General features: G+C 30.7%; 1 protein-coding gene across 1 annotated transcript in view; it reads left to right on the top strand.

The window, feature by feature from the left end:
- Positions 1–11,987, top strand: part of LOC139493109 (uncharacterized) — a 37,117-nt gene extending 25,130 nt beyond the window's left edge. The window contains exons 19-30 of the mRNA XM_071281270.1: positions 1,002–1,153; positions 1,509–1,622; positions 2,309–2,389; positions 2,814–2,937; positions 4,542–4,721; positions 6,154–6,254; positions 7,029–7,095; positions 8,069–8,302; positions 8,640–8,873; positions 9,391–9,627; positions 10,831–10,899; positions 11,537–11,987. Coding sequence (XP_071137371.1) covers positions 1,002–1,153; positions 1,509–1,622; positions 2,309–2,389; positions 2,814–2,937; positions 4,542–4,721; positions 6,154–6,254; positions 7,029–7,095; positions 8,069–8,302; positions 8,640–8,873; positions 9,391–9,627; positions 10,831–10,899; positions 11,537–11,685 — 1,742 coding nt within the window. The 3' untranslated portion in view covers positions 11,686–11,987. The remainder of the gene's footprint in view (positions 1–1,001; positions 1,154–1,508; positions 1,623–2,308; positions 2,390–2,813; positions 2,938–4,541; positions 4,722–6,153; positions 6,255–7,028; positions 7,096–8,068; positions 8,303–8,639; positions 8,874–9,390; positions 9,628–10,830; positions 10,900–11,536) is intronic.
- The last annotated feature ends 430 nt before the right edge of the window (positions 11,988–12,417 follow it).

Genomic DNA, 12,417 nt, shown 5'->3' with positions numbered 1-12,417 from the left:
AATCACAAACAAACATAGAAACGAACTATTTTACTGCCATATACCTGACTTGGTACAAGAAATTTGAAGAAAAAATTATGGCTCGAACCAGGTTTTATGGCTAGCAACACCTCCTGGGGTTGAAGTCATAAAATTTTCCTCGGTGCTCGGAGCACGAAAATCTTGCTCGAAACTTGAAATCAAGCATTTTGATTGGTTGGATTTGGAGTATGAGTACAAAAAAATGACTCGAAAGTTTTCCGACTTCAAGGCCTGCTTATATGGCAATGTAAATTAATATCGCTAAAATGGCAACACTGTTTTAATGGAATACAGTACAAACAAACACACGATCTCTCAGCAGAGAGAAACGCACAAAAAAAAATTATAAAAGTCGTCACATCTAAACCCCAGAAAAACAACGAACATCTTCCAATAACGACAGCTTATGACAAAAGACATAGTGACGTTTATTTGTGACAAATTAATAGCAATAGCAGGTTTTTCACTTTTGTATAAAAAAACAAATTGGACCCAAGATTAACTTCATTCATATACAGTTTTGTAACTTAAAACAGCAAAAAAAGGATTGTATTGGATTTTAGGGTAGGAACAGTTGTATCAAAACGAGTTATTTTGTTTTTCATTTATTTCTATCATTTTAATTGGATTATTTTGAAAAATGTTCTGCTTGCATAGAAAAACATTAATGACTTTTCATACATGTTCTGAAAGTTTTATTCGTTTTATGCATATTTCATTATTCATCAAATATATAAAGTAATCCTGATTTGTTTAATAGTGAGATATTCTGTTCTAAACAATTGATGTAGATTTGACAAAAACTGAAACGTAAGAATGTTTTTACGATGTGCAAAATAGTAAAGATAAAATTGTTTTCGAATAATATATGATTTTGTCGTGATTTAGGGGCGTGCATAAAAAAATAAATGTTTTGCCTAACTTCACTCCACTAGATAGCAATGGTTTGCATCTTGTTTCTAATTTCGTTTTATTTACAGGTGTAGCTTATGTAATTGATACAGGGATGCAAAATTGTACAATCAAACCTATATCAAAGAATTTCATTGACAAAAAGAAAAATGGATCATACCATATGCTTAATCCTCTGGATCTCTTTCATATGAACAAGACTTACAAGTTTATTGGGCAGGTATTTGTATTTTTTTGTTTTTCGAACATTGAAATGATCAGAATGATCTTTATCATTCTTATTTTCTTCAAAACTTTAATAATTAAGTATATACCTATAGTAGTTTCTAAATGAATAACTTGTTAGTCGTTTCAATTTTATATCCCTTAGAGAAAAAAAAACGATAAACAAGTTTGATATTTTTTAAACAATGAGAAAGTAAGATACTTGGATTTGAACATGAAAGCTTTGTTTCATTATTTGTTTTTAATCATATATACTAGAGTTTATAAGTTTACTTCTGATCATCGTTTAAGACAGTGATTGTGCTTTCAACCTTAATTTTGTCCCTTATTGGTATTTGTTTGTTTTACAGAAAACTGTGCGTGGAATGACTTGTAATATATTTGAAGCTACTGTCAGTGATTTTAAGTTAGATTTAGCAGACCCACAACAGTTCGACAGTACATTTCAATATTACTTCCTGAAAGTAAGTCGTTTGTTGATCGATCTCGATGAAAATGCATAGCAAAATAGTCAATAACTGCATAACATATGCATGAAAATGGAAAATGATGGACTGAAAATTAAAAAAACTGTTTCAATAAAAGAATCTGTCCTAGTTGAATTTTCAAGTAACTAGCATACGTCTTTCAAAATATTATTACTGTTTGAGTGAAGCTTCCAAAGAGTAGCATACCACATTACCACACAAAGTATATGCATAACAATGCCATAAACAAAATGGAAAAAAACCCAGAGCAATATTTGAAATTTATGGCACTCATCAAGATGGTGCAAATTAACTTTAATTCTGTGACATTGTAAACATTGCTTCTTCGTTTCAGTAAGATCGAATGAAAATATTCATTGTTCAGATAGAATGAAAATATTCAAGGTACGATAGAATTTAATATTCATCGAACATCTTAGTAAAACAAAGTCAATCCATACATCCCTTGTGCATGAAAAATTAAAATAAAATCATTGATTTTAAATACGCAAAGATGTCAATACTATAGCACTGAAAAAAGAAATCAAGACTTTGTGACAACAACAAGATTGTATGTTAGACAATTGATAAACAAACAAGTTTATGCTACACAGAACACCAAAAATAGAGCGATACAAATCCTAAAGTTTATTAGCCTTTAATATGTTGCAATCACATTTCAGGATAATTGGTCTTCGAATTCTGATTCAGGATCGGAACTGACTCATGCTCAGCCAATAAGACTTGATATTTTTTCTGTCACCGTAAGATATTTTTAACTAGCAAATAGTGCTTAAATAAACAAATGTATTTCACTATGAATGCTTGGTAATACACTCTGGAGGCCAGCATTAACAACGGCAAGCATTTGAAGATAACAATAAACTGAACACCATAAATTCCTTAACAATAATAGTCACGTTTAACGTCAAACCAAATATCAAATATATGCAATTCAAGTAAGTGCAAGTTCAAAATTGAAGTACTAGTACATGGTTTGCAAACTGCAACTGTCAAATTGTTTCCTTCAAGCTTAAATTACAACAGAAGAATCGTTTTTTTTTCCTATAAATTAAAAGTGATGAATGAAAACAGAAAATCAAAATGGGATGTAATATTAGTCCTTTCATAAATGTACCGAAATTACAAATGTGTGTCATGCCTTTTTCATGCAAGTTTTTTTTTCAGAAAGGGTTATATTTGACATACAACTATTTCGATTGGAATGACAATGATCCTGATCTAAACAATTTCAATATTGTACCATGTTATACTGGCGATCAACAAAAACATGTTGTCATCGTTTTTTCAGGTTGGTAGTTGAAATTGTCAATCACATCAACAACCCCAATTCACCAGTAAATAAAATTTGCGTGACAGTAAAATTATGTGTATTTTAACTGTATATTGAATTACTGTTGTTGTGTCTTTAAATAACGTTCTGCATTTCAAAGGCTTATTTCATATGCTTAAATATCAGACAACAATTATTATTCGATTAATTACAATTTTAGTACTCACTGATCGTGAAAGTACAGTTTCGTTATCAGTTTAAAAACAAAGTCGCAAATAAGTAAATTGGTTGTTTTTGATATGTTTAAAGTAGAGCATGTTGTTTTAAAATGACACTGAGGGTTATACTTAAAGTTTATAAAACTATCACCCACCCCTCCCACCTCGATAACCGGATAATTTTTTTGTAGGAGGGTCAAATAATAGTGATAAATTAAAGTGCTCAACTTATTGTGCAAACAAGGTTGAGATCTCACAAACATGTTTAACCCGCCGCATTTTTGTGCCTGTCCTAAGTCAGGAGCCTCTGGCCTTTGTTAGTCTTGTATTATTTTAATTTTAGTTTCTTGTGTACAATTTGGAAATTAGTATGGCGTTCATTATCACTGAACTAGTATATATTTGTTTAGGGGCCAGTTGAAGGACGCCTCCGGGTGCGGGAATTTCTCACTACATTGAAAACCTGTTGGTGACCTTCTGCTGTTGGTTTTTTTCTATGGTCGGGTTGTTGTCTCTTTGGCACATTCCCCATTTCCATTCTCAATTTCATTTATTCTACTCATGGAAGCAAATTTGTAAAAAATATGTCTTATAAGGGGTAATACTGCTTATGCTTAGAGGTAAATTTCCATGCTATGCTTGGAGGTAAAATACCATGCACAATTAAAACTTCTAAAATAACTTTTTTCCCTTATCGAAAGCAAAAATGAAAACTGTCATATTTTTTACTTGATACGGGCATTTCCCTATGTAGAAAATGGTGGATAAAACCGGGTTTTATAGCTAGCTAACTTCCTGCTTGTATGACAGTTACATATAATACCATTATATCAACAAGAATGTGTGAGAAAAACAAACAGATATTATAGGAAAAAAGACAAAAATAGGGATAAGCAGTCAATATTGTGTTAAAATCTTATCACAATAACACAATGGCGGCAGGTATGAATGTCGAGCCACGCTAAAGGGATATTATCAAGAACGGACTAACCATTACAGCCTAAAAATACAAAGACAAAAAAGGAGATTATTAAAAGCATCCTTAAAACATAATTTAAAGTAAGTTATATGTCTTTTTTCTTTATGATGGTCAATTCATCCTCTCCTGTCATTTAATGTCAGAATTTCATTTTAAATCAGCGCTCTAGCTACTTTTACGAGAAATGATGCTGCAATACGTATAATTAATGAAAGATATATATATGCCGAAGAAACATTCGTAATAATGTTCCATGGGGTTTAGAAAACCATGACACCGATATTGGGAAAAGAGTGATCCATTCAAGAACTGCTGGTCCTTTATGAATAATGCAGGTAGCAGGTAGCATTTTTTAAGTAAAGTCTGTTAAGGTAAGTTGGAAACAATATAACGAAGTATAATCAAACTATAACATTTATTTGTAGGACAATACTTTCCATATCTTGTCTCCAACAGTAAACTTTTCAAGCTAAAGGTTCTCAATCAATTAGGACAGATGACCAATGCATCACTCATCCGATTCCAGCAACTTGAGATTGATTACGGTCTCACTCGTGTTTATGTCATCATGACAATAGTAGATGCAGCTCAACAATATGATGGAGGTAAAATTACGCTTTAGTATGTATTAGAGAACATGCTTTATTAACTTAGTCAAATGATAATGAAACATGGATAGCACAATATTTTTTCGAGGACAATATAAAATAAAAATTCCGTGTAAACCAAGAAATTGATTTATTTGTAGGATAAACGAGGTGTTCGTTGATTTCGCGAGTGTAGGTAAATCAAGGATGTAAATGTTCACAGAAGAAGGGATTCTCTATTGGCATGTCTGTGGCCGTTTGCGAAAGAATGAAATCAAATACCTACAAAATACGATTCCACGAAAATTGAAAAGTAATTGGTCAACTACTCTCCAAAAAAAATCATATGAACATGAATATTAGATCATATTACTTTAATGTTGTTAACGGACAATGAAATCCTCGAAAATATTGCCTTCCATTTGTTTCTTTGGTATATTGCATAATATCTCAGATTTGTTTCATATCGTTATGATGACAAATTGAGCCTTATCGGCGAAAAACTTAGTAAAATAGTAATGGGTAAGATCATGTTTTGTTCCACACTATAATTTCACACTTTTGTCAAGGAAAGAAATAATCCACTGTGTCATTAACTGTCGATAACTTGAACGGTTTTTATCCGTTTGGCTGTTAGATACGAGCTCTTTTATTACAAGAAAGATATAAGAATTTTTTTTAAGATGTATCAACACTGAAAATAGCCAACATCTCATTTGATAGAATGTTTTTCTCAACCAATGTCATGTCCTTTTTCACTTACATTGTATAACTGATTTTTTTGATTTTTTTGCTGTGCAGATGCAAAAAGAAAACCAGGTCCACATAGTTTACTTGTTTAATACTTACATATTTTATTTATAATCCATATAACGCAAAATGTATCTTTTGTATGGGCCTCGGGCTCGGGGGTTTAATTAGACAACATACTGTATCATGTATCTTTTGTATGGGCCTCGGGCTCGGGGGTTTAATTATACAACATACTGTAACACTAGCCTGTCAACACTTTTCCCATCGAAGGTAAGTGGTCCTCTCCAATCAAACCGACTTCCGACCGCTACAAAAAAAACCCCAATAGTACTGAAAGTGGTCAAAAACCTAACAAATCAATCAATCAATTGTTCTGTTGTTTGTTCATCTGATTTTCTCCAAAAAGGTTAGCTTTAAAAAGGTTCGTACATACTATACTTTGCGATATATGCAAACATATGATTGCATAATCTATAGATATCGTAAGCTAAATATATTGCACAACATATTACAATACATATCAATTTTACGACTATAACATGACAATCATGGGGAAATAATTGCTTCACAAAAATCAAAACTACAGTTTATATATTCTTTGATAATTCAGCTCGTATTTAAAAGTACACAAGTATACAGTATTTAGGAAATGTAATTCTTCTCTTTCCCATGCTAGCATGTTCGTTATTTTTGACAGCTTATCGCCAAGAACCCGACATAGATACTATTATAGAGACAATCAATGATAATGTTTACGGAGGATTATTGAAAATAACAGTTCCACAGACTGACGGATCAGTAAGTAAACATTCTCAAACTCTTTTCTGTTATAAACAAGCCATCTTCGTAGAGCATTGAGCTTTGAAATGATGCAGTTCATGAGAAAGAGAAATTTCCTTCCTATCTATTTCTAATCTAAACTTCATTTGTCTCTGAAAATATTCTGACAATTTTTTGCTTGCACATCTTGTAACACTAGTAATTCTTAAATAAATAATTTCATATTGGTTTTGTTTTTAGTCCTTATTTGATTACAATATGCCACAATAACTTCATTGGAACAAATACATATTCTAAGCTCAAGTTATATGAAAACAATAAGTTTTGACTTTCTTAAGATTTGAACATCCAGGAATAGTTGTCGAAAAGAAAATTATCATGCAATCTTGTGGCTTTAATTTAGAAATTCAAATCCAAAAGGGCATTCAGTAGTTCTAATGTCATCAATGAACATTCATGTTTGAGACAAAAACCCTAAAACAAACGTTGGAATGATAATAAACCATAAAGGACCAAAAATAAATCTTCATCGTTCTAGGAATATATGTACATGTATGCATGGGGAAAATTTCTTTTTTTAATTTGAAATTACTAAAAAAAAAACAACAGCAAATTAAAAAACTTAGTTATGATTATTTGTATAGTAAAGTGATAATCTAATATTCCAAAGTTAATTATATTTTGCTTGTCAAATAACCTATTTGTCAGCAGTCATGCTATTGATATTGGATAATGATTGTGTTGTATAGACTTCCAAACTGTAGATATAGATTAATCTACATTCTTTTTCAGATATATATGTTGAATGCTACAGCAATCGTCGACAATATATTAAGAAACGATGGAAAACCGTTGTCAAGTAAGTATCTTATGTACCCATATTTTGACTATTATATTTATTGTGTCTGTTTATTTAACGCATCAATGTAAAAATATCGGAAATTGATGAGACTGTCATTAAAGTGAGAGGGTTAGCGCTATAGAACCAGGTTTAATCCACCATTTTCTACATTTGAAAATGCCTGTACCAAGTCAGGAATATGACAGTTTTTGTCCATTCGTTTTTGATGCGTTTTGTTATTTGATTTTGCCATGTGATTATGGACTTTCCCAATTGATCTTCCTTTAAGTTCAGTATTTTTGTGATTTTACTTTTTATGTCTTATATGGTGTAAATAAATGAATGTAATGATTGAAATTGTTTATGAAGAGGGATATATGTGAACACCAATTGTTGGTAATTGTATGCACAAAGTGTTTGTTAAAAGATATACAATGTCAATTTAACCCATTATAAGATGTTTCCAATTTTTCGCGATCGCTTTTGTAAGTTAGTTGTGCATAACTGCAAATTAACATGACTTGTCAAATAAGGTCATTACATCAGTGCTGAAATAATAAAATAAGGATATTAATTGTATGACATTTGCAGTTACAAAAAATTGAAAATCTTTTGAAAGTTATGAATACAAGTCAACTCTCCATGAATGGTACTTATTCCTTTGCTAGGTTTTTATCTATTTTTTTAATCATATCGGCTCTTTACCGTTTTATTAGGTTTTTAATTTAGAAATACTTCCAGTCATCATTGTAGAGACATTATTTGTCCAAATTACATTTAGTCAAATTGGTACCGTTAAATATAACTGTTGGCTTATAAGTACAAATCAAAACATAACGCGGTTTAGAAAAACTTCAATTTGATTATACTGATTAACACACAAATTGTCACCTTAAATGGTTTTCATTTAGTTTCTCAAAAACTGTACATATTAAGCCAGGTGTTTTTTGTAGTATAAAATGCTAGCAATGTATATTTTCTTGCGTTTCAGGCAAAACATTAAGTCACTTCAAGGCAATGAAAGACAAATCCCAGAAAGGTTTGAGTGGTTTTCTTTCTGGAATCTCAGTAGATGATTGTGCAGAGTCGTGTTTAACTGAGTTAGAATTTGATTGCTACTCATTTGTTTACTGTTATAAAACGGGCGTGTGTTTGTTGGCTAGCACATATGCACAGAACAGGACAGATTTGATATATGATAGACCCAAGTGTGATCTATATTATAGTAAGACTTTAATACTTAATAAAAGGAAACATATTTTTTTAATTGAAGATATATTAGAAATGTTTTTGTTCATGTAATTTATGATGCCATTTTCACTAGAAAAGAACAAAACATATTTACTGGCGTCATTTTTCATTTCACATTGAATGTAAATTTCACCATAATGATAAAATGGTTACATTAAATTAAAAGTGTATGTGGAATGCACTACAGCATTGCTTATCAATTTCAATTGCTGTTTGATCCTGATTTATCTATTCTGGATAAAAAATCAAAACAGTTACGATGATCCTTGAACGATAACTAACTTTTAAGAATTCTACATTCCTTTTTACAGGGTCTTATTTGGACAAATTTACCGCCATACCCGGACAGACTTCTACTATTTCTTCTACACAAACAACAATAACAGCCACATCAGAGGCTTGTGCTCAGAAATGCATTTTCTCATCAACCTGCAAATCATTCGTTTACTGTATGATTTCTCAGTCGTGTTCTCTACTGCAGGCACATCATCTTAATATTCCAAAGAACGGCAGCAATATTGATTCAATGTGTTCATTTTATAGTCGTGAGTAATTGAATATTTACACATATGAGTACTCTGATAAAGTTACCTTATAGTCTTATAATAAAAGAAATAAGTTATATGAAACAATAGGTTAAATACTTGCTATTTTCTTTCATTTCTATTAAGTTTTACCAATACATTATACTTTCGTTACTAGGAATAAAGGTAAGAAAAGTTACTTGCCGTGATACCATTCCTTGTATGTTCTTCTGTCTACACAATTAATTTCAAAGTAATACCAGTCATATTGGTAAACTGCAGATTCATCTTTTAGTTAACACGAAGAAATTGAGAGATAAACACATATGCAAAAACGAATTAACAAATGTTTGATGACAAAGTAATTCATAAATTGCGCCAATTTTAAGAGGACGTACTATTAGTGTTCCACCTTATAAATAGAAGAACATTCTTTGTGTATCTCTGTTTTATAATCGGGTTCATCAAATGTAGTATATAACTGACGTGACACATTTCTTGATATGTGTTAGAAATATTTCTTTTGTTTTCGTTTAAGGAAGCTATTTAAATGACTTTAAGCGTAAAGCTAGGTCAACGGTAAAAGTAACTCCACAAATGCTCGACATACAAGCAGTTTCTGTTGACCAGTGTGCTCAACTATGTATCCAGACTGAGTCATTTACTTGTAACTCATTTTCTTTCTGTGGCAATGATACAACATGTAGATTAACCCCGGCTCATCCTGTCACAGGACTAAGAGTCATAGCAACAGATTATTGTGACCTTTATACAAGTAAGTATATTTTAGTAAAATAATGATACTAAAGTGTTAATCCGTTCCGCTGGCATTATAAAGATAATACAATTAGGTGTTTAGTAATAAAAGAATGTATCTTGGCTTGTCTGGACTTTGTATAGCCAACTATACGGTATTAGTTTTTCTCCTTGTTGAAAGCCGTACAGTTGCCTATAATTTCTTACATCCACATCATTTGAACTTTGGTGGATAGTGATGATGGCTAAGTGATCTCATTGGCAATCATCTCCAACTCCGTAAATGTAAGATACGTATTGTACAAAGCATCAGTTGTAACTCGATTGCTTCCGATGATAAATGTCTCCCACATTTGAAGGAAATTGTATTGTAATGCAGATAATCTATCTGAGCCAAACAATAAAAATTCATCTTAAATCCTAGTAAATTGTAAAAAACTGTCGAATATTTGTTTTTTTTTTCTATTTTTTAAACTAGTAAACAGTTTTTATCTACAGCGATCATTATGAGTCAGCTTTAAAATAATTGTATTCAAACAATTGGCTTGCAGTCAATTAAGTTATATTCAGACGTTGCTCAGTCTGATGTTTTTGCATGTACAATCAAGGTAATACTGCATTTTCTGAAAGGTATTGAACAGAACTAAACTGACTGCAATTTAGGACCAAACTGACGTTTCAGACTAATATTTATATACTACTGTTAACATTTTTTGGACTTGTTTCGTTTCAAAAAGCTTTGATAATTACGTGATGTTAAATCCCAAAAGCAACAATATAGATATATTGAAATACCACTCTAGAAATTGATACTACCAATATGTTTTGTATACATTCGTAACTGTATGAATATGAACGTCATTCATGTATATAATTAAGTAAGTAAGAACATTTTTTTTATGGTGACATTTGTAATAACAGTTTAACAGAATACAAATATATTATAGAAACAATACATCCGACACGTTGGTTCAAATATAAATATAAACATATTTAAACTAGTCAAACATATCTAAATTATAATGCAAAGTCAAATATCTACCCCTCTAACCTGTCCCTTGGGCACAAATTCCAAATAAACTTTAAACTAATTCGTAATTAAAACTCTCCCAATATGGATCATGGAATTGAACATTTTAATATTCCTTTTTTAGAATTTTTATATGAAAAAAATACATTAAAACCTTGGCAATCAATCAAAATAGTTTCTTATCGATTTCAGGAACTTATTACTCAAATGCTCCTGCCAAACAAAAACAGTCACAGTCAAGCACCAAAGGTGTTTCCTCGGGTTCGTATCATTGATGTTATATTTGATATCAGAAAAAAAAACGTTTTTGTTCTGCAATCATCACATCTTATCTGAATAATTATCATGTTGATTTATTGCCATTTTTCTTTTCGTGTTTCACAACTTTTATTGCGTTAATGCTATGATTAGTAATTGACTAATTCCTTAATCAAAATTGAACGTAAACTACTGATGTCTTTATTCATGTGAATAACCACGACAATTTATTCATAAAACTAAGTCGCAAGTTAATAGTTTTGAAACCACTCAATATTATGAATAAATATTTATAAATGTTTGCTTTATATGTATGCTACACAGGCAGAATAATAAAGTCGTCATCCTAGTATATTACATAACATGTTTATTTAATCAAAATCAGTAATTTGGATTGGCAGCTGACAAAAAATACTAGGCAGTAAATCTAGAAATGCAGAATAACAGTCTTGGCCGCTTTATACAAAATGTACTTCGGTGAAGATTTTTCCACCACAATAAAGTTACAAAAAGAAGAAACTCAACTCTTAAACAAACTAAGTAATATATGTAGTTCTACTTAGGTTATATAATTTAGATTTTTTTTCATCAGGACAAGTGCAAAAATAAACGAATAAATATATTGATGTATTTGTCTTAGGTGCTGCTGCTGGAATAGGATTAGGATTATTATTGGTAGGAGTGATAGTTGGTGGAGGACTTATTATAATTTTGTCAAAGAAAAGAAAGTTACCTCAAATAGAAATATTCAATATGAACTATACAGAATCAAAAGATGATACTCAATGATAAAGACTGTAAAAATGTTTAACTCCACTTCTTTATTCAGATATTGGTACAATTATCCGTGCAATAATTTGACAGTATCTTTTGGTCATACTGCAACGGTGAACATATGTATATGCCGATAAACATGTTTTATGTTTATGTATATTGATATTGATTTACTTACTATTTACTGAAGTATCACCGTATATATAGACATCAATATTATTTATTATATTGTTTGAAATCATTGCAATCATACTCATTTAGATTCCTTTGTTTAGACTCATTTAATTAAAGAGGGAACATAGTTTCATACATTATCATTATCTTAATGTTTGCAATACCATCATTATTTAACCAAATTAAGCACTCGTAAAACTGTATATGATATGGAACCAGAAATTGAAACAGATCAACTTATATTAACTAGGTAAACTATATTCTAACTAACTGTTAATATGGTCCTGTTTATTCTTTGTTTATTGTTTGAACTTTCTAAGAGAAAAAGTAAGACAGCTAAATGTACACCACAAATAACGATGTTTTAACTTTGCTGCCAAAGAGAAACAAAAGAGCATAGCAATAAAAAAAAATATGCTTTACCATGGCTTTTTTAAATTATTATTAAATTCTACCCGTTAAAACATTTTATGTGTTGAGTAAGAATTATCGAAAGAAAGTAAATATATTAGCCAAAGTATAATCGCTATATGTATCAAAGTAACTTGAATAACCGAGAATCAAGTCGAATAT

The sequence above is a fragment of the Mytilus edulis genome, chromosome 1, assembly GCF_963676685.1.
Source record: "Mytilus edulis chromosome 1, xbMytEdul2.2, whole genome shotgun sequence".
Taxonomy (NCBI): Eukaryota; Metazoa; Mollusca; class Bivalvia; order Mytilida; family Mytilidae; genus Mytilus; species Mytilus edulis.
The sequence above is the reverse complement of the archived record's forward strand: the minus strand, read 5'-3'. Positions and strand labels throughout refer to the sequence as shown.